The following is a 25868-nucleotide window of genomic DNA, read 5'->3' as shown; positions in this document are numbered from 1 at the left end:
ATTACATATGTGAGATCGTGATTCGATTCGTTGAAAATTAGCTTTCCCTTCCATACCAGTTGGCCCGTTTTATACGATATCATAAGCGGTGGGTGGGATAGGCTAGCCTTAGATGTGCCATATCAGGAATAGGGGAGATGTGGTACCGATGGATCACTGGGACCGAAAATACTTTGAAAATTCTCTATGATAATTCCATGATTACACTTCGTGAACTTGTCTACAATTGCATGCTGGCAAAATCTTTCCTCACATACAAAAAAAAATCGACGTGCGCGAGCAATGGGGTCTCTCACAGATGATTTTTGTTTTAGGGGGTGTAAACTAAATTTAGATCGACATATACATTTTTCTTTGTAACCTTCAACACGAACAAACCAGCAATCATTTTTATTGTGAACTGTAGGGCTTGTATCAGGCTATATAATGGCACCTATTATTTTCTCCAGTACTTTCCTTGAGGGACTTTTTTTCGATTCATCTATAAAATTCGTAGGGTAGGGACCGATGATACAATAGCCAAATCAAGCAAAATAATCAAGCATACTAATCATGAAACAAATGAAACATGTCTACGTACAGAAAATCTTTATGTAATAATTGCATATGATGTTTTATCGCTATAACGAGGTATTTGGAAGTCACACTGTCGATTTTCGGACAATATGTATGTACCCTCAAATTTATAAGTACGAGCCTAAATCGAAACGTGATTTTGTGACAACATTTGAGTTAATATTTATTCTATTTTTTGATAGTTGCGACCAAACATTCTTCTTTGGCTTGCTGTAGCTTAGATTATAATACTGAGCAAGAAAAGTAGTCACATTTGAGTTTTTTTAGGGTATATGTGTCATAGGTCCCCGGGTCGTGTGTCATTGGACCCACCGGGTGGGGACCGATGACACGTTCGAGCAACAAATTTTGAACGCCCATAAATATTTTTTGAAAAGACGGATATTCATGTATATGTGCGCGATAGGTAGCGCTTGTATCAAAGTGCTGAGCCAGCAAAAGATCTGCTGTTTTCGGCTGAACATTTCAGGGCCAGCGATCATTTTCCGATTTTTGATCCATCGGTACCACATCTCCCCTATACTAGAACTGTGGATCTCAAGCTTTTTCAGACACGCCCCTTTTTGATAGTTTTTCGCGCCCCCTTATCGTCATATCACAAGATGCAACCAGTATGTCAGCCATCCCAACGGATAGTTTGGTGGCACAGAAGGTAATGACTGCTGATTGGAGACTTCTCAAATATGAAATTACGACAATACACAGAACAATAGCCGACCTATGATTTGTATCTGAATCGCACGGTAGGCTACACGAAAAAAATTGCAGTTGACTGCAGCCGCGCGCCCCCAGGTTGAGAACCAATGCGCTAGAAAGTTGTTGTTTACTAAACAAAACCTATCTCATTTGTATAAGTATATTGGGCTCATTCACACTATCTGTTACTAGTGTGAAAGCGGGATTACGCACCAGAAAACAGACTAGGCCTACCTCTGATTGGATTTTCACATTACGATGCAACTATTACCCCCCTGTTTGTTTGTTTGATATCTGTGATGTTTCGACTACATTGATCATTTTACAGCAGGCCGATACTCTTTATTTTTATTCGGTATATACTCACTTGTAGCACGGGCCGTTTCTAGGCTTCTAGGCGAGGAGGAGCCTGGATAAACCTCCAATATTTGGGTAGGAATTCTGGAGTCAACCTCGGTCGGACTCGAACCCGCAACCCATTGGTGGTGCAGCTGTGGATCATACCACTACGCTCTCTTGCCACATTACCCACCTGTATTTTGTCCCCAATGTCGCGGGCCTGTAGGCAGTGCAGAGTGAACCAGACCTGAAAATTTCCAGTAGACAAAATTTATAAAAGTAGTAACTGCGCCACTGGTAGAATATATACCACATTACGAACGCCGAGCATAGTTGACCAACAACGAATTTGCCTACTTCAACTTTTTTCATAGTCCTGAAGTAGGTTTTCCCAACTTGCACTACTTACTCGAAGGATTTCTATTCTTTTTGAATACTTCCACTTCTACTAAGGTTTTTCAGTCAGAACTATGTTGACTTTTTAGACTTTGGTTCTTGTCCAGTAGAAAGCAGCGTTGAGATATGTTTCCATCGAGGTTAGGAATGAAGATGCCATAACGCAGGGGTCCGCAACCCCCGGCACGCGTACCATTTGTGGCGCGCGAGATGATTTTTCATGACACTTCTAATGATTTAACGAGCACGAAATATTAGGCTATAACCATGTGTGTTGCAAATCGTGTCACATAAGTTGTCAGAATGGGAAAATCTAGAATTATTGGATAAATCAACATAATACAGAGCCTTATGGGCAGACTTTAGTTATCCTGAGCATTTTTTCGCGCTCCGCGTGATTTATCGTGACCTAATTTCTTGATTTTGGGAAACCCACAAAATAGTTATGCGGCAACCTAGTATCGTGTGAAACCGTTTGGATGCTTTAGTCTAGGCGTGTGCATTGTGCAGCCTGTGAGACCGCGAATATTTTATACGAACCAGCATTTTGGCGCTGGGCATTTTCACGAGACACATGTTTCGGCAACAGGCGACTCCATGCTCTGCATGCGTTGCCAAAATAATTTGTGGCGATAAAACATAGAAATATATTAACTGTCGCATGTTGGCCAAAACGTTCGACATTGATACGTCCACTGTCCAGACGTGTAAATCACCGACGCGAATAGTCCAGCTCCAGCAGATTGAGCCACACGTCTCAAATGAGACCAACAGAGGAAAATAATTATGGGTTCCAAGACAATCGATTTTTAGGGGGGCTGACGAAGTGCTATTACGGACCTCCCTCTTACCCATTGTCTTTATTACAGTCTTTACAATATGGTATAGGGTGGCTCTAGAATACCATAATTTTTGAAAGGGGGCGCTGGAGGAAAAGAGGGTAAGAAACACTGTTCTAAATGTTTTACTGTAGCAGACACACGGACTATTATATTTGCGATATTTCTTAATGTTACTCTTTTCAAACATTTATTGTTTGGGTAGTATGTTTGCAACATTCATTGAGTTCCATGGCAAACTAGTTCCAGAATTCTTGATTATAATCTGTGAATATTGGAGTGTTAATATGGTCACACAAGTTTTTTCGATATGAAAAACGATCTGAGAGATCGCATCTGCCACCAGCCAGAAACTAACAGGAGAGCAAGTTGAACAGCGGCCCAAATCAAAACTCTAGAATTTGTTTCCTCTGCCATCTCCCTGAATCGCTCTTCGACAAATTTGCTGGACTTTGTCATCTCTTCGAGCCAACGCATGTCCTTTTTCACGACATCGATCCGTCTTTCCAAGCTATGAAGCAGAGATGCGTCGGGCCCTTGCCAGTCAGCGATAGGGTAGTATCCCGTTCCGTTGGAGGGCGTTACGGCTTTGGTCGACGCTTTCACTTTTGAAATAACTCTCGTCGAAACGCCGTTATGGGCTGTATCGTCATCTCGCATGTATTCGGCACTGAATCGGAAATGCACCATAACATGGTCTGAACGAGAAATCAAAATGCTTGTATTAAATTAATTGTTATCCGTCCGTAGGCGGATTATGGAAACGGTATTTTTAAGTGTTTCTCTGGGTATCTAGGACTATGTATTAGTGCTGGGCGGATTGACAAATTCTCATGTCCTGCTCCTCCGATCCTGCCTTATAAAGCTCTGGTCCGACTCCTGGGCCGGATTCTAAAAATGACCGTGATCTGGTCCGAAATACTTCGATCATAAATATCTATTCACAATATGGTATAGAATATTGTTTGAAACAATGCAAACAGGAAATTAAAAACTCAAAGATCAAGCCCAACCCTCATATCTGAAGTAATTATGCGAGCAATATGTAGCTTATTTCTATGAACGTCACTTTAACTATGGATTCGAGGGTAGACGAGGGAAGGCTGTCCTCTTCCTAGTGAAAATTACTGATCCGGTCCGAAACAGCTCCGGGAAAAAATAAGAAAATACGGGCGGATATCCAGTCCGGCTCCGGTCCATGCCTAGCTCTACTAGCTATAGAGCAGTAATTCCCAAATTAAAAAAAATACTAGCAAATGTATTACATGGCTCACTATGCCTTGAAACATAAATACAAATAAATATACACAATAACACGAGGGCTTTTAACGTGTATGGTGTGGCGAGTGTATAACCATCTTTTTGCGATCAGCTTGGCTGTGCTTTACTCCGTTTTGGATAACCCTAATATCGCGATTCACATTCAACCCTTCGGAAACGCTGGCCCTCGGCTCCGCACAGGATTATCAACCTATTCTCTGGATACTTCGTCCCAACTATGTCATATGTGGGTGATCAGTTAAATGCTTCTAGACCCGAATCGAAATTACAAACGTCCTTGCTGTTGTAAACTAAATGTGGTGTTACGCGATTCAAAAGTGAGCCGGAATAACTAAAATAGCGAGCGCAAGACTCATCTCTTCATTTGGATTGACTTACTATACCTACCGCGATCATAAGTATAAATGACATGAAGAATCAATGTGCATTTCTCTTCCTGTCACGAGAATCGGAAATTTTTCAAGCTAATTTCAATTTTATTAATGGACTTGGTACTTGCAGAAACTAATATAAGCTTTTGATACTCTCACAGCCCACGTGATCAGATTTAGCAGCAGAACTGACGGAGCAGGAATATTGTGAAATTTAGGGAACAATTAAATATCTTAATAGGCCGTTCAGCACCCAGTCCATATCACACAGCAAGACTATTGACGAGGCTGTCGCGCGTTACTTGTAGGTCAGTGATTCTCAACCTTTTTGTCTTCACGGATCCTTTTTCAAATTCAGCTCAATTATCGTGCAACCGTGATGACTTGTGCAAAATTTAACTGTAGGATAGTGATAAGCAGCAACACAATGACTCATCTTATAAATAATATTATATATTATGTAGAAATAGGATCGATTTTTATTATTTCAAAGCGAATTTTGCGGGTGCATTTATAGAAATAAGTGGTCGTGTCTTGTAAACCCGCGCTTTCGAATTGATATGACCAAGTGTTGAAAATCCAGTTCCACGAAGATAGGTGGTTGCGAATGTAATATAACTCGTAACGCTTCCGACGACACCGTAAGACACCAAAATTGAGAAACAGATTATTAAATGAATGTTCACGTCGTCTACAGCGATTTCTATCTAGCAGCTCATCGTGAAGTTATTCTTGAATAGTGGTTATGTATATTACAGAAGAAAATGGAACAGAGATTTCGATTTCTAGCGACTGCTCATTGGTATGCTGAGACTGACAACTTGTAAACTACGGATGGTGTGAACGTGAGGTTCACGTTCGCGTTCTGTGTGCGAACCTCAGAAATTTAAAGGTTCACATTCGCCAACGAACCTATAGGTAGGCTCTGAACTGTGCTCCTTTTTCATTTATTACAATTTTCTCTCCATTATAACACCTTTGGTCGAAATTTGTTGCATTTCAACTGCGGGCACTCTATATGCATGCCGCTGGCAGCATAAAAAATCAACAGTAAACGTGCATGCACGTTGACAATCTCAAAGATTTACTTGCTTTGTTACAAAAGTTTGTTCGAAATATCTAGCTTTCCGTTTGTGAATATTATTGGCTCATAGTTGTGAGCTTGACCCGTAACCACATAACACCAAGAGAGAAATGCACTGCATGTTGGTAGTCAGCAAATGATCCTTATTCAACCGATCAATGGAATTGATATCGTTGTCTGAAGTAAAAAAATCAAGCAGGCGTACGGGGTCAAACTTGATTTAATATGTTTATTGTATCATGAAAACCAAATCCGTGCGATTGGGGTGTTGACTTGTAGCTTGTTGCTGTGTAACTTGTTAATGGATTAATATCGGTAGCAAGTATAGAAACCCTTTCAAGTCCTCGTCGAAATGGTTGGCGAAGCAACGGAATATATTGATTTTATGGGATTATTATGTCATTTGATAGTCCCAGCTGATAAATTTCTCGACTTTCAAAACGTCAATATGCACTTCAGCATTGTGACATTAAGTGACCCGAGTCGTCGCTATAGGTATCGTGTACCACTGTACATTGATATGGGCTTCAGTTCACTGAAATGTAGGTTGGAATTACCATTATGACGTCACCTGACGTCATGAGGTTCACTTTCGCGTTCACAGAGAACCTTTCAAAAAGGTTCGCATTCACACGAGCCTTAGCCTTTCAGAGGTTCACACCATTCCTATTGAAAACATTACGAAGTCACCCTGATTGACCTTACTACACTAACTTTTTATTTTTTCACAAACCCAAACGAAACATCTTTAAATAGTAATATATTTTTGTATCAGGCTGCTGTAAATTTATCAATTACATTGAGTTTGCACAGTGGGATATTTCATTTTCGACGGCCATTTTAGTAATGTGAGTTGTGAAGTTTGGAAGCGAATCTGTCTCGCGATTTACCTAATTGAAAAAAATAAAAATTAGGCTATCAATCATTTTGCAAATTTGGAGGTCTCGCGGACCCCTTGAAAATGCTTCGCGGACCCCTGTTGAGAACTAGGGCTGTAGGCGGTCCATGCTATTAGTTCGTGGACGCATGTAATGATTTTCGCTACTCCGAAGATATTGTAATCGCTCCAATCTATAAGACTAAACTATATGATGAACTACTTTTTTGACTTTTGCGATCATCCTAAATTCACACGTATTTGAGGGCGTATTACATCCGTAAGCGGACAGAATTTGTGCCACGGTGTCCACATCACAAGGACGGGACTATTCGGTGCCGGTTTGCACGTAGCTTGGACGTATCAATATCGAAGATTTCATCCAAAATGTGGCTATCATTATGGGCTACGATGTTATCGCTTGAGGATTTTAGGCATCACACTTTCTTGAGTCAGATGTTAACCGAAACGTCATATGCTTTGGTGTGTCTGTACGCGGAAATCGCAATCGCAAGTTAGGGCATTCATGAATGAGTTTAATTGGTGTAATATGAAACATGATTACTCGATTTGATAATTTTCCACTTTCGCGAGCTAGGATGTGTCGACCATTGAGGCGTTTGTAGCAACATAGATCGATTATACGACGCATACTGCATTATTACAACTACAATCTATAATATTTTATAGGGATGGTGTGAACGTTGGGCTCACGTTCGCGTTCTGTGAGTGAACCTCAGGGATTTACTGGTTCACGTTCATAAACGAACCTTGGTAGGATCTGCACTGCGCACCTTTTTTACGTATTACAATTTTACACATCATTATAGCATCGTTGATTGAAGTTTATTGCCTTTCAACTGCGGGCCAGTCCATGCATGGCGCTGGCAGTATAAAGAAATCAACACAAAACGAGCACGCACCTTGACAATCTCGGAGATTTTACTGCTTTTGTCACAAAAGTCTGCTCAAAATACCCAACTCTCTGCTGTGAGCTTGGCTCGCAATCACATAACATCAAGAGCGAAATATTAGATAGTCAGCGGATGATGCTTACTTGTTCAATGAAAGTAATATTGTTGTCTGATGTAAAAAATTTAGCAGGCCTACGGGGTCAATTTGGATTTCATATGTTTATTGTATCATAAAAACCAATTTCTTTCGATTGGGGTGTTGGCCACTGCTGTATAACTTATTAATGGGGTAATGTCGGTAGCAAGTGACGTAGCAATACTCGGACGCCAAATACATTGTCCGGTCTGGCCCAAACCGTTAAGGTGTCAGCTTATATTCCCTTGCGAATCCTCGTTGAAATTGTTGGCCAAGCGACGGAAGATATTGATTTTATGGGACTTTATATCATTTGATGGCCTCAGTTGATAGATTTGGCGACGTTTAAAACGTCAATGTGTACTTCAGCATTGTGGCATTATGCGGCCCGAGTCGTCGTTGGGTAGGGTTACCATACGTACTCCTTTAGGAGGATTTGTCATCCTATTTCGGGTTTTTGAAAATGTCCTCCGAGTACGCCTAAACATCTTCCTTTTTGAGATTTTGTCCTTTTTTTTTAGAATTTTGGTTTAAACACAGGGCAAAATTCGAATGAGATACCGTAAAATAGCACTGAACTGACGCTCAGGCGGGACTGGCGGGTATTTCACCGACAACGAAGGGGGAAAATGTGACCAATTTTTCAGGATTTTCCATAGGTATTCTAAGTTTGAAGACTTTGACCAAGTGTCCTCTTTTACCGATTCCACAATACGGTAACCCTATCGTTGGGTATCCTATACATTAATATAGGCTATCACGTCACTGAAATGGTGGGTTGGAATAGGCAATATGACGTCACGTGACGTCATGAGGTTCACGTTCGCGTTCACATAGAACCTTTCAAAAAGGTTCGCATTCACACGAGCCTGAACATTTCAAAGGCTCACACCATCCCCATACTATTACTATAATTTTGCAATTCCATGCTATAAGTTTAAAGAGACTATCAGTGGACGAGTTCATTGAATCTGAAATTAGCGTATATAAAAAAAAATTCTCACCCTTTGCGTACATCGCCCATCGCGTAGAGTTCGTCAAAATACACATGCCGTAGCTTCCCGCAGCACCAGTTCTGTAGCTCACCGTGGAATCGCTAGCATAATCCTTCGCGAACAACTTCGTTTTACTTTCCACGTCGTAAATCTGAAACACCAGCCCAACGGGAGTGCTCTTCTGTCGCAGGGTTGCGTTGAACTCAAACCTGAGCATGACATCGCTCTCATACTCCTCGTGGAAACAATGACGATCTTTCTCGCCTAATATAAAGAAGAGCGCCAATCCGCAGGGCGAGAAAAGCAGCAAGCATAATGCAGAGTACTTCATAATATTGTTACTATTATCAGTCTGTACGTAGTCGCTGAGAGTAAATAAAGTAAAACTCTGATATCTACTGCGCAGAATGTTACATTAACCTGGTGTTCTATAGCTGTAACGTCAAAACGAAGCACTGAAATTAACCAATGCTGCTCTTTGGACGCGACTGAATGCTACTGTTTTCCGGCAACAATGATGTTACCTTCTCCGATTGCACAGAATGCGCTGCTCTCGTGCGGAAATGCAAAATCAATCAGTTTAGTAGTAATGTACGAGGGATGAAAACAGTTTGCATCTTTTCATACACTTACCTTAACGAATTGTTGAGGTGTCTTGTGAATAAAACGGTAAATCGCCTCTATATCTCAGTGTAAGATACGAATATACTGGATGCTGAGTGGCGAGATAGCGTAGTGGTGTAATCCACAGCTACAACACCAATGTTGCGGTTTCGAGTCCAACCGAGGTCCACTTCAGAACTCCTACCTGATTATTGGAAGTATATCTATATGCTCCGCCCCGCCATCTTATCCGCGTAAGCGGTGTCTTACAATAAGCCTAGAAGTGGGGCTTGTTACAAGTCGGCATGTACGGAATAAAAAATAAGGAATATCGGCCTGGTGTAAATGACCATACTAGTCCACAAACATCAGGAATACCACAAACGCCACGAATGGAGGCCAACTATTCGTATTTTTCTGTTGCATTATGTGTGACGTCAAAAACATCAGGTTTTAGAATGCTGCGTTGGAAGCATGGAAATAGTCAAGCTCAAATATGACTGGTATATTGTAGAATTCAATTGAATATATTTCAAAGGTCCATTTGTATGCATATATCTATATTAAACAGGTAGCCTATCTACCAGTCAGTTGACACCAGGCTGGCCTTTCCGCTACATGAGACTCCCCCAACTCATCATCCATATGAGTGTAAGAACTGACATGTGTGACTGGCTGATAGTGATTCTTTGTTCGTACCTGAATTAGGTAGGCAGTATAGCCGGGGGGAGCAACTACTTTAGTCAGCGGGCCAAACGAAGAGCAGAAAATACGTTGGCGGGCCAACTCAGAAATTTTAGCCGTCGTCTCAAGCGTAAGTTTATGAATGCTGCACAGTGGATGTGTTGATATTAGGGAATGAGAAAGTGTCGGTTAATAATAAATAGATATATTTGCCTACATACTATGGGGCGCTAAGGCACGCCACCTGAGTATAGACTACGTCGCGTTCCTTCTAGGGCAGTGGTTCTCAACCGGGGGTCCGCGAAGCATTTTCAGGGGGTCCGCGAAGCCTCAAAATAGTTGATAACCTAATTTGTATATTTTTAAATTCGGAAAATCACGAGGCAGTTTCGCTTCATTATTTGGAAAACTCCAGAGTTCACATCAACTGAATCGTCATCTGAGATGAAATATCTCGCTGTGCAGCTCATTTTAATTGCTAAATTGCCCATAGCCTACTGATACAAACATTTTGCTATTTAGAGATGTTTTGTTGGGGATTGTGGAAAAAAAGTTTGATGAGAAAGGTCAATCACGGTGACTCCGAAATGTTAACAAAAATCATTTTTCTTCTGTGATACACACGACCACTTTTTCCATAATAACTTCAAGATAAGCTGCTAGATAGAAATGACCAGGCTTGACGTTGTATGTTTATTATATGTCATTTTGGTGCCACATTTGTTGCGATCATACCCAAATGTGTCGTCGGAAGCGTTACGCGATATTATTACATTCGCCGCCACCTATATTTATGGAAATGGATTTTCGGCACTTGTTCAATGTTCATATCAAATCGAAGGGGTGGATTTTCAAGACACGATCACGTATTTCAAGAAATGCAGTTGCAGAATTCGCTTTGAAATCCAATTTCTACATGAGTAGTATATGATCTTATTTTCAAGAAAAGTCATTTTGTTGCTGTTTATCACTAAGCCTACTAAGCCTACAGTTATCATTTGCACAAGACAGATGACGATTGCACGATATTTGAGCTAAATTTGAACTAAACTTCGTGGGGGTCCGCGGGGGTCGGTGACGGTCCGAAGGGGGTCCGCGAAGACAAAAAGGTTGAGAACCACTGCTCTAGGGTCTGCAACAGAGAGCCGGCAAATACGTCGGCATGCACTTTATTGTACGACAGGAAACATCAGCGGACTAACTGTAAAACATCGGATAAAACAGACAGCGTCGGTCGTACAACGTCGGTCCATCGTCAGATAAAAGGGATGCAGCACTTGTCAGGTAAAAGGCGGCAGCACTTGTCAGATAACAAGCCGTCGGCATCGAACGATAGTCTTCTTCGACTAGTCAGAATCAAGACAGGGTCGCGCACAATGATCAGCAACGATTGTGATTGATGATCCGACGTCGAGAGGGTATGTGCACAGTACATTTTGAACTATCTTTAAAATCCTATCAACGCTTTTTTATCAAGACAATAAAATGCCTTTGAGATACTACAAAGCATATTGTCTTCGTCGGTATCTTCGGAGCAATGTGCAGCTCGGTGGAATAGCCTTTTTTTGTTGAGCGAAGCTTGCATAGTTCTTCTGAAATTCACCCTCTTTTGACTGAGTGCACGTCTTTGTATTTTTGTCATAATACCGACTTAAATTTTATTCATTAAACATGGCGACCTGCACCAACTACTAAAAAGACGGGTTTACCCCTATTTAGTGCTCCAAACCATCTTTGAATTTCTGCTTTCGGCATTCTTTTTTGGCATGTCCATTCATCGTTTATGGGTGATATGGTGACTCATAGTAATCACGGGCAGTGATTGACTTGCTTTACGAATTGGGGATTTGGAAACGAATCAAGTCTAAGAACAGACAGACCGTGTGTGTAGCAGACATGGGGTAATCGCGATTAGTAATCGTAATCGATTACGACGATTACAGCATTTTCAAGTAATCGTAATCGCAATCGATTACATTCGAAAAAATTCCGAAGTAATCGTAATCGTAATCGACTACTTCACATATCTAATCGATTTCTCTGTGAAAGAACGATTACTTTTTATTTGTACAAGGACTCTGACATAACCTGAACAATGAATATTCATGAACAAGGATACCAGTTTCGTGATAGCACAAACGTCTGATTTTCAAACGCCACTGCCCATTATTACGTCAGAAGTAGCCTATTAACTTTGCTCGTCATTGCGTAAGAAGTATCCACAGTAAATAGATATTCGATGTACGACTGTACGTACATCAGTGTGATTGTAAGAACACCCACCGTTTATCAGGTTATCAACACGTTCCACACACCACTACTTGGCAGCAGGATAATTATTCACTACTCTGCCTAGTTTAAAACAGTAACTTGCGTATTGATGTTTGGTTATGCAATATGCATAGTTAAACGCAGTTTGACCGTTGCTGCTTGGCGAGCAGTAGGCCTATTTAGTACGTAAGTACACCGGACAAAGATTTGAAATTTTGTACTCGTGAAATAAAACATAACGGTTTCCACAACGAGGCATTACAAATCAACAGCTGCTGATTTATATCATAACGGAACCGTTTTTTTTCGTTTCACGTACCTGCAGCTTGCAGTACATTATCTGCAACAAGTTGAAGACAGGATTTAATGTTCTCTGCATCTTATTCTCATATGAATCTACTTGAAACGGGCGCCAATCGTTATTTCACAATTCTTACTCAACATCGGGCCCCGCCGCCATAGCCATGGGCTTATATAACATGTTAGCGTGGGTTGTAGCTAAAATCAGTACCAAAACAGTAATTCGTCCCCCAGTCCAAACGTTGGTATTTGGACCCTATAGGGTGGTATATTAATGGTGAAGACTGAATTTCGTCAATAATATTGGTAATTGCATTATATTACTATTAATTTTTAATCGTCTCTCAGCACCCGATGGTGAGATTTACCTGTAGAGCTGGGGGCACTTAATTCATAATTAATGTCTGGTATCTTGTTATAATTAGGCCTACTTTAATGTATGTTGTTAATTCGTGACCTCCGGTCTGTGACATAATCAAAAGATATTGTTGTATGCCGAGCGTAGCATACTGAAAGAAAAACTTTTGTGAGACGCACACACAAATTGTCATGTCTTTAATGCTCTGTGCGTGCCCGGGTGGCATCTGCCTAGTGGGCTCGGATTGGAAGGATCGGACTATTAGTCACGCCCACTAAGCGCGGCTACTGACAATGGACACATACCCTAAGTTTCGGCCTAGTTCTTTCTTTAGTAGCACACTTCGTTAAGTCGCGTGTTGGTCGAAACTGCATATGTCTTTTGGTGCGTCGTGGCACGATATTGACTGGAACCTAAATGCTTAAAATTACTATAAATTAGGGTTGCATTTAAAACAAAAAGCTATTTAAAGCAAACATGTATGAAACAAGGCCCTTGTTTAAAATATGCTTTTTTTAAACCATTACGTCACAAATATTCATTTGGGACGTCATAGTGGAGGATTGACATTGACATTTGAAAATATATAGGGTAAACACAGTTCCTTTGACGAAATATCTATAGTATAAATGTTGAACAGACTATTTTGAGGTTCCAACCATCCCATATCGATGTACGTCGGCTAAATCGGGTGGTAATTGTCCGGAGGCTCATACAAAATGTTTTTTAGAAAGTATTTTTACAATTATGGCATAATTTTACAACTTAAAAAACACAATTTAGGTTTTTTGAATGCCTTTGTTCAAAACACTGTTTGAAACATGTTTCAAACAAAGTAATTTAAACAACTATTTGTTTTAAAGGCTACCCTACTATAAATTATGTATGCTTTCTTTCTTGATGGGGAGACGTATGCATTTCAAAATCAAGCTATCTAGAGAGAATTTTCAACTTGAATAAATCTCTCGAAAGTACTCTATAAGTTATGTTGGTTTACGAAATACTTTTGAGTACCGTTCGTGCTCGTTCCTCACCCTATTGGGAAATTTGGGGCACGGCAGTCAAGGATCTGGCAAGAATGTAAATCGTTAGGTGCGATAAATCGCCCTTTATAAAAATGGGCAATTGGTACATTATGACGTAACAAGAAAATTACGCATCTTTTTTAAAGGAAGTCTGTTATCTCATCAGGCCTTTTCAGCGCAACCCATATATTGTCTTCCAATATAACTTCTAAGATGTAAAATAAATGTAATCGTGAGTAATCGTGATTACTTTTCCAATGTAATCGTAATCGTAATCGACTACTTCCTGATTTTGCTGTAATCGTAATCGTAATCGTAATCGCGTCATTCAGAAGTAATCGTAATCGCAATCGATTACATTCATAAAGTAATCACCCCATGTCTGGTGTGTAGCCTAACGCGACAATGGCAAACAAAGAAGGTTTAGTGACTTCTTGTGACTTTAATTGTTACGGCATAATTTGCTAAATTGACTTCATTTTGAATCTGGATTAGCCTGCGCATGCGAGGTACGTAGGCTGAGTAGTCCCGACATATTATTGAAAACGCTCGAAAGGAAAAGCATTTCGGTTCAATTTATACAGGCTATGGTTTTAGTCCACGCAGCAATATTAAGAAGAAAGGTTTATGTTTTGAATTCCAAGCAACTTTTCGCGGACGGTTTATAATAGCCTCGTGGGCCGCACTTTGCCTAGGTCTGCTGTTTGGGCTAACCTACATCGTCCATACAGGTGAGCAATGTTCCCTCTAAGCTGCGCACGTGCGCAAATGCGCAGTGCTTTCACGGTCTCTGCGCACAGAAAATCTAAGTTGCGCACAAAAAATCCAAAATGATGACCTTTTTTTGGTCGTTACGCACTGTTTTCCAAGGCTCTGCGCAGTGAGTTGGTGAGCGTGCGCAGACCCGTCAAAAATTAGAGGCAACATTGTAGGTGAGCCGTAGGTAAAGTTATATCTATCGTTGAGAAGTGGCCTGATGAATATTGCAGGATTGATAAGGTTTTTTCCTGATATATCCGACTCCGATCATGTGTGTTAAAAACTGCTACTTCTTAAATTAAACATGTATCCCTCCTCAACTCCGATAAATCCTGCAACTCAGAAAACTTAACAAAACCCAAGGTAATCGAACTATAAGCCTGCTGATTTTTGTTTTAGTTGAGAGGTAGGCTACTTCAAGAACTAGAATTCTCAGCGACCATTCAGTACGATGTTACCTGGACACATATATATGCTACATCCGACATGACCAATTGATCGTACTATTCAAGGTACGAATCCAGGCCGATCGAAACCCTTAGAAGCTAGGCCAAGATATAATCCGGATTATAATTTAACAGTGTACGACTGCGCTTTTCCACGAATTCTGTTCTGACGTTAGCGTCCAGAAAACGATGGTACGGAACATGCCCGTGCATTCTGCAGAAAATTAAAAATCCACCCAATGTGACAAGCAGACCTATTGCATGAACAAACATCGCGATAGAGCTTCTCAGTTGAATCCATAAGTAGTTCTAACTAAAAAGTTTTACAATCTGATCTAATATATATCTGATTGATCAACCAGCAACAATATTTATGTAGGATATATTTTCAAAAAGACTGATCTGCCAACAATCTTAATTTAAAATTCATTCAGGAAAATTCCCTAAAGTGACTACTCTTACCACGCGAAATTTCTGATTTGGGAGTTAGTTCCTCAACTGGAATAGGGAATATGGGATTACAAGATAAATCGGATTTGATCCTGATCGGTTGACCCCAATGCCAAATCCCATCGGAGCCGCGGAAATGGATCTAGTCACTTTGCCTTTTGTTCCACTCTAACCTCTTCATCAGCAGAAGTCACAATGAAATCAGTTACGGCATCCTAATAAATCAAGCAATCATTCCGCAGAAGAGCAGATAATTGACTTACGAAAATTTAAAGATATTTCTTCAAAAGATGTTGGGTGATTTTTAGCTGTCGGCTAGCAAATCCTTTTCCACAATCGGTGCGAAAACAATCGTTATTGTGTTAAAATTTGCATCTTCATGGATAGGTGAACATGGCTTTTTTTTGAGTAAAATTAAATGCTGTAAACGAGAGACACTGCTTGGGATTAATGGCAAAATGCGGGTTATTTTTTGTTGTTAATTATGTTTGTTTGGCGATTACGACGCAAGTGGTTTTGTTCACCATATTCAAAAATCCTTTTAATACCTAGGGATGTACATTACAAGTAGCTGGTTTGTGACCAATTATAACCCCTTTCCGTATCGTATCTGTTCTGTTCATGTAATAAAACAACAACAACATTTTCTAAATCAACTTTTCTCGGACCGAGTGTTCCGCGAGATTTTTATAACCTTTCTAGTGTTCCAAAAGCTTACAAATTTTGGGAACCACTGCACCAAAGACTGCTACGGATCTACAACTGAACTTCGATTCAGCAACCTCCTAGCAACTTTGACACCGGGATACCCGAGAAAGGACAGACTTGAAGTCGCTGCGTTTGAGTTTACCTGCTGAATTAGATACCGTCTCAATACACGTAATAGCAGTAAACGCATGGTAAAGACACGCTCATTGACATGTATTTTCCTTATTCCAGACTTAAATATTATTCAGGGATACTATTTCCTTGTCTCATATTTCAGAACACTTAGAGTAGAAAAATCTATCGGACCGCTTTCGACGTATCATGCAAACTATCGATTTTCCGAGGTCAGTAGGGGTTACACAAGTTTCTTTGATAGGAAAAACGCTTTCAGCGACCGCATCTGCCACCATCCTGTAGCCAAGAGGAGAGCAATCTGCACGGAAGCCCAGATCAAAACCCGGGAGTTAGTCTCTTCTGCCATCTCGCGGAATTTCGCTTCGATTTCTTTGCTCGCCCTTGTCATCCCTTGCAGCCAACGCAAGTCCTTTTTAACTATATCCATCCGCCTTTCCACACCATGAAGTGGAGACGCGTCGGGCCCTTGCCACTCAGTCAACTCGTTTGGGTCCGCGTTTGGGGCTTTGGTCGTCGCCTTTTTCACTTTTGAAACTACTTGTTTCGAAACGTCAGTGTTGACTGCATCGTCCTGTGGCATGTATTCAGCAACGAATCGGAAATGCACCAGTATAGAGTCTGAACGAGAATGAAAAATTTAGTATCCAAATAATTTTCAATACGACCGATGAGAGGATCCTGGTAATGGTATCAGGCAGGGTTGCAAAAAATATAATTGGTGGTGATCGGATACCCCATCCGGCGCTTTTTACAACGGTTCCCACAAAATAAAATAATGTGGAACCGCTCAGCTTCGTGATCGGTAGATCGTTGGTTCAATCCTCTGTTGGTCAGACCATAGACCTGATTAGTAACATTGGTATCTTTGTGTCCATGACTTCCCCCCTCTGCGGTGGGATAGCATGGTGGGGTGGTGCAAGATTTAGAAAGCCTTACAAGGCTATACATGCACCTTCCCTGCCGAACGGCATATACACACCATCTACTCATAGGCATATGCATATATCCTGTCTATGTATATCATGATGCGAAAAGCATCAAGGACGAAAATACTCAATGTCTTATTCCTATTCCTGTTCGAAATGATCAACTTATTTATTCCTCCCAGACCTTTGTGAATCGTAGGTTTTTTCTCTTTATAGCCCCCTTAAATAATTCGCAGGTTCGTGTTCACAAACGAACCTTGGAAGGTTCTGCACTCAGAACCTTTTGATGTATTATAATTTTTGACGTCATTACAACGTGTTTTGTTGAAATTCTTTGCATTTCAAATTCGGACCACTCCCTGTATGGCGCTGACACCTTGCCAATTTTAAATTTTTTTGGCAAGAAATATTTTCTGATTTTTGTTTGTGAATCTTTGTGACTCTCTGCTGTGAGTTTTGCCCGCAATCACAAAACAACAAAAACGAAACACACGACATGTGTAGGAAGTCAGCGAATTGTGGTTAGTCAACCAATATATGAAGTAGGCCTACGTCAACGAAATTGATATAAAGAAGGATTCGATGTCTAATATAGAAAATCTCTCAAGCGTACAGGCCCTACCTTGATTGGATAACCATATTGTATCATAAAAACCAAATCTATTCGATTGTGTTGTTGGCTACTGTATAACTTGATTTTGTGATGATATTTGGCGCAAGTAAAAACCGATGTTTAACTCTTAAGAATACATCTGTCCCGTCTAGCCCAGACCTCATCGAAATTGTTGACAAACCAATGGAATATATTGATTTTGTGGAATTATTGCAGCATTTGATTTTCCAGTTCAGTGGTTATCAAACAGGGGCGTGAAATCATCTGAATGGGGGGGGGGGCAAAACTGCGGTCAACAAAAAAAATGTTTTTCGCGCCCCGCACGGTTTAACCTCCAATTCATAGTCATTGCTCTGTGTATAGTCGGAATTTCATATTTGGGAATTATCACATCAACAGTGATAACCTTCCATGCCAAGAATGGCTAGCATTCTGGTGTCATTTTGCGATAAGGCGATAAGGGGACCCGAAATTTTTTCACAATCATGGAGGGGGCTTGTCTAAAGAAATTGAGAACCACTGTTCGAGTTGATACATTAGGTTACGTTTAAAAAGTCAGCATGTACTTCAGCATTGTGGCAGATTATGGCCCGAGTCGTCGCTATAGTTATCATGTACAATGTTAATATATTACTTCACGAAAATGAATGGGTTGGAATTAGCAATATGACGTCAGAGGCCCTGGTTTCAAACATGTTTTTTATTGGTTGTTAAGCCATGACGTCAAGAATATTCAATTGTGATGTCATAATAATGACTTGAAATTGACAACTGACGAAATATCTGAACTATAGGTGTTGAACCGACTATTTTGAGGGTTCCAACCATCCCATATCGATATACGTCGGCTATATCGGGTGGTAGATATCCTTAGGCTAACGCAACATGTCTTTTGAAAGTATTTATACAATTATGGCATAATTTTACAACTTAAAAAAACAAAACTTTTTTTCAAAGGCCTTCGTTTAAAACACAGTTTAAAACATGTTTTAAACAAAGTGTTTTAAGCAGCAATTTGTTTTAAATGCAACCCTATTTGCACCATCCCTACTACATATACCTGGCGTCATCTGACACTGATATAATACAATAGATTCGTCTATTAAACAGGTAATGGCTCACGCTATTGCGGTTGAATGTAGCAGCAAAGGTCAAAATTGCTGCAGTATTTATGGATTAGATCAGTGCTTCTCAACCTTTTTCAGTTCGCGACCCACTTTTTATCCGAATATCATTGAGCGACCCACCAGACGCCCTTTCGCGACTAAAGTCTAAGCCACTGCTCATCGCAGTCCTATTAAAACCAAGATATCGAACGATGTCAAATCACGCGCGACGCGAATAAAATATGAAAAAGTGCAATTATTCTCTAAAAAACAAGTACTCCATATTTTATGTTGATTTATGAGATAATTTTGCCCCTCTTCGTAATCGATGCACCAATTGGGGGGTTGGGTGAGGCAGTTAAGCTACTACAAGTAACAGATCATTACAGACGTGGAATACTTATCTAAGCTCCTCGCCATCCGATCTGCTTAAGCGGTGTTTCAAAAAAGTCTGGATGTGGACTGTACGTCAAGTCGGCAATGCGCAATCATGATAAAGAATATCGGCCTGGTGTAAATGATCATTGTAGTAGAAAATCACTATGTTTACCACAAACAACAGCGGACGAGAAACCGCGCATCCAATCAGCAATTCGTCTATTACGTCGAGCACAATGACGTTATGAGGAGCTTGCGGCGTTGCGGCAATTGTTTGCTGATTTTATCGACAAATGGGCTTGGATTGCTGCATTTTCCGATCAACGTTCGCAAAGACTTTGGAGGAAAGAATAAGAATGAATTTCAATCTCACTCATGCACTGTCTGATTTCACGCTTCAATCAATATGACTGTGACGAATACCTGATTCAAAAAGGATTGGGATCACGGCGATGTGGCTTGTGGCGCTTGAGGGCGAAACACAATTAAATTTGGAGTAGGAGAACGTTCATTTACTGTTCTAATCTAGAGAATATAAAGTGTTTGGAATATTCGGAAAATTGAATAAGAAAGTGTAAGTTTTAAAATGTCTTCGCGACCCACCGGTTGAGAAGCACTTGATTAGATAATATACAGTTTACATTACGTATCACGTATAGTATATTATAATTCCCACTTGACTCCAAAAATTACTGAAAGATTTTTTTACCTTGATGGTACATGTAATGTAGCACCAAGCATTTCTGCACGCTTATAGCGGAAAGGGTACCACAACCACACGACGAATTTTCATTGAGTGCTTACAATCTTAGCGAAAACAATGTGTATTTACACACAAAAGGTAGTCCACGAATGCAAGTGTCATTTGAATTATAATGTTGTGTTTGATTTTTACAGTCGTGTAAGTCTGGGGTAGGTTTAGTGCACCACGGGTTTATGTTCATTGTTCACATCCGTAATTCACGAGTCGCAAACCGGTGTGAATACACATACTTTTCGCTGAGAGTGTACTTTCTAATAATTAGTCACAATCGCGATTCAAAATTTTTCAACATTCTGCGATCATGTCGGCGCATCGCCTAGCGATATCAAGCGATACTTTTCGAGGGACCGTCAGCTCTAGAATGTGTTCGTAGAAAGATGAATGATTGCATATGGAGAGCGCCTCACCTGTAGCGTACATCGCCCATTTCTTAGAGTTCGTTAAGACACATGTGGCGTAGGTTCCCGCTTCTCCCGTTCTGTAGCTTACTGTTGAATCGCTAGCATATTCCTTCGAGAACAACTCCTTCCTGCTGTCCGCCTCGTAGATATTAATCACCATTCCTACGGGAGTGGTCATCTTTCGCAGGGTTGCGTTGAACTCAAATCTGATCAAGACATCTCTCTCATAATCCTCGTAGAAACAATGGCGATCTTTTTCGCCTAATATAAAGAACAGTGACAATCCCCCGGGCGCGAAAACCAGCAAGCATAATGTCGAATACTTCATAATATGGATGGTGTCACTATGTGCGTAGTCGCTGAAACAAAATTGTATAAAGAACTCAGATAATAACTGCGCAGTCTGTTACACCAACATAGTGTTCGAGCTATACCGTCACAAGAAAGCACTGAAATAATATATTACTAGTGCGGTGCTTGTAAGTAGCTAAATGGTACCGTTTTCCGGTAGCAATGATGCTACTTTTTCCGATTGCACAGAATACGATGCTCCAGTGCGGAAAGTCAAATCAATTAAGCAGTTAGCTGAAATATGTAGGTCTTCACGGGGTGAATATATAGTTTATATTCATTGATACAGATAGCAGAACGAATCGTCTCGGCGTTTTGTGGATAAGAGACTAATATACACTCTACTAAGGCCAAAGTTAAAACCTTCGCATTTTCTTTTATTATCTTCATTCTACAGCATTACGAGTGATGTCTAAAGCAGCGGAATTTAGCATTCCCAGGCTTCAATCATGAAAATTGCTCCACTCTAAGCCAGTAGTGGGCAAACTTTTCAGCTGCGGCCCGCGACGCGATTCGGAAAAATGGCAGTATTATCCAGAACATTTCTAACACATGTTGAGATTTTAAGAGTGAAATACTTTCATTTAATAATCCCTAAAGACAGAAGATGTCGAGTGTGTTCATAGGTGACATTATATAAACATCCGACAGCGGTGTTGTGGTTTCACTCTAGTCAGAATTAGGAACGAGTCACTGCCATTGACACCACATTTCGAGGAGGCAAAAAAGTGCACGGTGAGTTCACATTGTTACGGAAAAATGGCCCAAAAATACAAACCGCTTTATACAGGTTTCACGAGGAATATAATTATGACCCAAAATATAATTTTAAATATCTGTTGTCGCACTCCTGTTTCGCTCATGACTTAAACAGCTCCTCGGCGTTCAGAGAAACCCAAATCGTGATACAATAATATTGAATCAAATTTCAACGTCTGCGTATACGGTTAAAGTGCTTGTATTCATTGCAATGCATAGGCTAACACAGGTGTCATATTACGACTAAAACAAAGCAATCATATCATTATGTCAACGTTTATCGTTTGTAAAGCCGCTGTTTTAGTAGTTTATCTAACTATCCGACCGGCCAATAATCCTGATTTTACCAAAACCATTGTTTGCGAATGAAGGTGCTGATAAAGTAGAGCCCTATGATTCCTGATATACCATAATTATTATTATGTATATCGGCTTCATAGTTGAGTATTCAAGTGCATAACAAGGGCATTAATTTTGAGGTAACATTTTGGAATCATTTGCATGGTCCAGCCCGCGAGTGCTCTGAAGGTTTGCATCTGGCCCACGACGCAAGTTGAATTTGACACCCCTGTACTATATTGACAGACTGATAACAGAAATTTTAATTGTTGGTTCGTAGCTGTAAGAGGTAGCCTATATGTACAGATGTTGGGTAAGACTGAAAATAGTGCGATCTATGTGGACATTTTGATGTTGACTATATACGTCCAATTTTATCTCTTTACCAGACGGTCATCTACAGGAGCTGGGAATTATTAGAGGACGAAATATTCAAGCAATGCGTCATATTCGAATTATTCACTACTCAAATACTGTGCTAATCTGCGGGATATTATTAACTACTATTACCATCACTACCAAGTGGCTGAAACGTGACAAAAATCATAGTTATCAACTCTGCCGTTTGGTATACAGCAACCTGTTTTTGCATGTCAACCACAAGAACGTACAGTTGAAACAGTAACCTATACCATCACGCCGAATGAACAGCGCTAAATCCCACCGTCTGTCGGGATACGGAAATGTTACTTACTCCAATTGCTCTGACTGCGTTTCTCTGCTGAGGAAATAATAAATCAATCACGCTATGTACACAGTAATTAATGATCCATTCTGAAAAGTTCAAAACGAATTATTGCGAGTATGGCTTTGCCACAATGATTCGCATACTTCAATCCGAGTCAGGAATTGATATTCTCGTCACGTGATCCGCGTAAGCGGTGTCTCAGAAAGCCTAGCGGTGGGCCGTGCTACAAGTCGGTAAATACGTAATCATATAATAAAGAACATTGGCCTAGTCTGAAATCACCAATGGGGCCGAAACACCATGAATATCAGACAATCATATCAACAACAACAACAAGTGTTGATGCGGCGTTGCCACGTTCCAATTACGACAGTCACATTCTACCTCTGATCAAGTCGGGCTGGCAATATTTTAATTGTGGTCGAATTAACGATCTACAATTTATCCTGATCAGATATTGCCGACCTATACGTTTTCATATTGTGAGGTACGTGGTGACTCAATTTCGCTTGAAGTTCAGTATCCGACTCGGAATCGATTCCCCTATGTAGGACTCAATATTGACCAGTCGGAATTGTGAGCGAATCGTCATATCTTATATCCAAGGACATAAAAACGTACTATTCTCATTTATCTTAGTGCGCCATACTGTATCGATTGCGTCAAGTCTTTTGGAGTGAATGTTATCGATGTGTAGATCATATACCATGAATATTACGAGCTTCATACCACAGATTAGAGCACCCATATATCGCATCATATCTCGTCGTTCCATCAAACCTTGTCGTGATTGAGGAGCTCATTCGCCCGAATAATTCCTACTCATATATGCATAATATTATATATAATATCGTGATGTCGAAGTTCTGCACTTTAAACCGTGATTGTTCGTATCTCAACAAACGAAGCAGGTATTGCAAATCTCCGCACGTTAATGGCAATGACGTATATGTGAAGTTATTACCGACCCAAACCATTGTCACAAAGTGCATTGAAACTGGTATATTCGCAAAATGCTAAATTGTTCTTATTGTGATTTAGATCTAGCATTACATTCTTTACTCGCGTAGATGGTGCAAATTTCAACTTTGATATGATTCCTACTGTTATGGCATCATGATGAGTAAAACTCGATTACTCGATTCGGCTCGAAGCCGAATACTCGATCCAGAATCGAACGACTCAGGTACGTAATCTTACCCAGCCCTACCCGCCATCCACCACTCAATTTGACCGACTGATTACTAAATAAATGGTCAGTACCTTCGCCCAAATCTACTCACGGCCTATGTGGAAAGCTAGCGACTATGTGCGCAGTAATAGCAATACAGTAATGCAAATATGAACTCGGCAATCTTCTTCAATCAAGGCAACAGCAACAAATGAAGGTGCTTTGAAACGATTTCTATCTATATCCAGCGAATTATAGTCAAGTACTGCCATGTGAAATTATGTGTCTAGTGAACTAAACGTAACGACCTTTAAGTTATTCGACCACGACATGCGTGTGCGTATGTATTATGACTAGGGCGATTTTTTACCTAACAGACAGAAGATTTTGACTTAAAAAATTAAAATCTTCACATTTTTTTTATCTTAAAAAACTGAATTTTGACAACATGTATGTAAATTAGGTGTCTTCCTACATATTGTTAAAATTTTACTAGTTATCTTCATTTCTGGTTGGTACTGTCTGTCCTTACGAAGTAGTTTAAACTGAAAAAACATTTTTGACTTGAAAACTGACCAATGTTTACACGAAAAAACTTGGTTTTAACGAAATCTGGAGCTATGAAGAATTCCAGCAGTTGGCCCACATCACGCATTATGGTAGAAATAGGCTAATTAAAATTTGTTGTGATACAACAGCGAAGGACACTTTCCTACATTCTCGGGTAGAAAGTGTGTGTACTTCCTGTGTGGCTTGCCAAGAATGGAGAAAGAACGTTCAACAGCAGCAGTTGTTGGCTGAAAACACTAAAGTTAGTTGTGCGTACTGCTTGTGACATACCGTGTTTGTTTGTTTGTTTGTAATTAACGCCATATTTCGATGACATATGTAAAATGTAGGGCCGCATCTCAGCGGATAGTCGTCATGACCCACCTGGTCGACAAATACTCATGTGAAATTGGCTACAGGGAACTTCACACCGCAGAGAGCGCTTGTGGTGATCTGTGTCATCACTGATTTCCTGAGCTATATCTCGAGTATAAAAGTTTCTGATCATAGAAGCCGAACATACATGTAGTTTTACTTATGTACCAAAATCATCACTGTTGTAATATAAATGTTAGAAACAGTATTTGGGATTCGTCCTCCAGTCGCACTGAGCGCGGAAATATTTTCAACCTGGTGAATGAATTTCGTCAATACAAAAAGCAGTTTCACATATAGCTATCGAATATTTATCTATCCTCAGCCCACGTGATAAGATTACCTGTAGAACTGACGGAGATGATGTCATGGAGAATTTTGGGAACAAAATAGGTGATGATGCACTTTCTTATTTTTATTAAACCCTTGGTTGCGTGGTGTTATTTCTTGACCTTCCATCATGATTGTCGGTAGAGTGAAAATTTATTGGAATAGCCCAAACATACCAGAAAATCCTTCATTCGTGATATTTCAATATGGGGTCAATATTTCCTCAGTGGTTCGCATTTGTACGGTGGGATCAGATTGCAAGAACACTATATGGCATTAAAACGGAAAATCAAAGTCACCCTGAGTCGCGATAAGCGTGAAGAAAATTTTCAAGTTAAATTAAAATCTCTCAAATATTTGGTAACCACTTCGTTAATTCCAATTGGACATTTACGGCCACCATATGTGGATAATTATTGTTTTACCGAGGCATGGGGCCGTATGTCCGCAGGCTGGCCACCCCTAATCGAATTTAAGTTGACGAAGGCCCCAACAGGGATTTTCAAATCGACCTCCAAGACTCCCTGACTTTGCCTCTATAATTGTACACTTCGCTATCTATAAGCATCTCGAAAGAAGTAACAATTCAAAATGTCTGAGTTGTCGCGGTGGCTTCCTCAGGAATCATTAGACACCGGTGGTTCTCTAACTTTTAAAACCAATTCACAAAACGCTCTCTTGGCAATTTTTGAAATGACTAACGGGCTTCTTCAAATCAACAGAAAATAACACGTGTGGTATTTGTGTGTCAATGCGACAGGTACCGATTTATTGCGACTAGCTCCACTATGTTTTTATGTTTGGTTGCGTTTTTGTGAACGCAACTGTAATATCTTCAACACATGTAACTGGATCAAATTCACATTTAGCCCCTGA

At 40.3% G+C, this 25868-nt stretch overlaps 2 protein-coding genes and 1 long non-coding RNA gene across 3 annotated transcripts in view; all 3 read right to left on the bottom strand.

Moving 5' to 3' along the window:
• The window catches only part of LOC145436951 (uncharacterized), a 300821-nt gene that overhangs the window by 193313 nt on the left and 81640 nt on the right, over positions 1-25868 (bottom strand). The window lies entirely within an intron of this gene.
• LOC145436944 (transmembrane emp24 domain-containing protein 9-like) lies at positions 3026-8898 on the bottom strand. The gene is made up of 2 exons (XM_080314135.1): positions 8514-8898; positions 3026-3544 (listed from the first exon to the last, which is right to left on the bottom strand). Exons 1-2 carry the CDS (start codon positions 8833-8835, stop codon positions 3138-3140), a joined length of 729 nt encoding a protein of 242 aa, XP_080170261.1. The 5' UTR covers positions 8836-8898; the 3' UTR covers positions 3026-3137.
• Positions 16301-20817, bottom strand: LOC145436943 (transmembrane emp24 domain-containing protein 9-like). Its single transcript, XM_080314134.1, has 2 exons — positions 20437-20817; positions 16301-16861 (listed from the first exon to the last, which is right to left on the bottom strand). Exons 1-2 carry the CDS (start codon positions 20756-20758, stop codon positions 16464-16466), a joined length of 720 nt encoding a protein of 239 aa, XP_080170260.1. The 5' UTR covers positions 20759-20817; the 3' UTR covers positions 16301-16463.

The sequence above is a fragment of the Botryllus schlosseri genome, chromosome 4 (assembly GCF_051294905.1).
Source record: "Botryllus schlosseri isolate E-star chromosome 4, Bs_hap1, whole genome shotgun sequence".
Lineage (NCBI taxonomy): Eukaryota > Metazoa > Chordata > Ascidiacea > Stolidobranchia > Styelidae > Botryllus > Botryllus schlosseri.
This window is presented reverse-complemented; position numbering and strand designations above follow the sequence as displayed.

What these genes read in the sequence shown, in the direction of transcription:
- LOC145436944 (XM_080314135.1), bottom strand. Translation starts at nt 8,835, where the DNA reads ATGAAGTACTCTGCATTATGCTTGCTGCTTTTCTCGCCCTGCGGATTG. An exon ending in ATGGGCGATGTACGCAAAGG is followed by an intron (nt 3,545 to 8,513) that starts GTGAGAATTTTT and finishes TTTCTCGTTCAG; the next exon opens with ACCATGTTATGGTGCATTTC.
- LOC145436943 (XM_080314134.1), bottom strand. Translation starts at nt 20,758, where the DNA reads ATGAAGTATTCGACATTATGCTTGCTGGTTTTCGCGCCCGGGGGATTG. An exon ending in ATGGGCGATGTACGCTACAG is followed by an intron (nt 16,862 to 20,436) that starts GTGAGGCGCTCT and finishes ATTCTCGTTCAG; the next exon opens with ACTCTATACTGGTGCATTTC.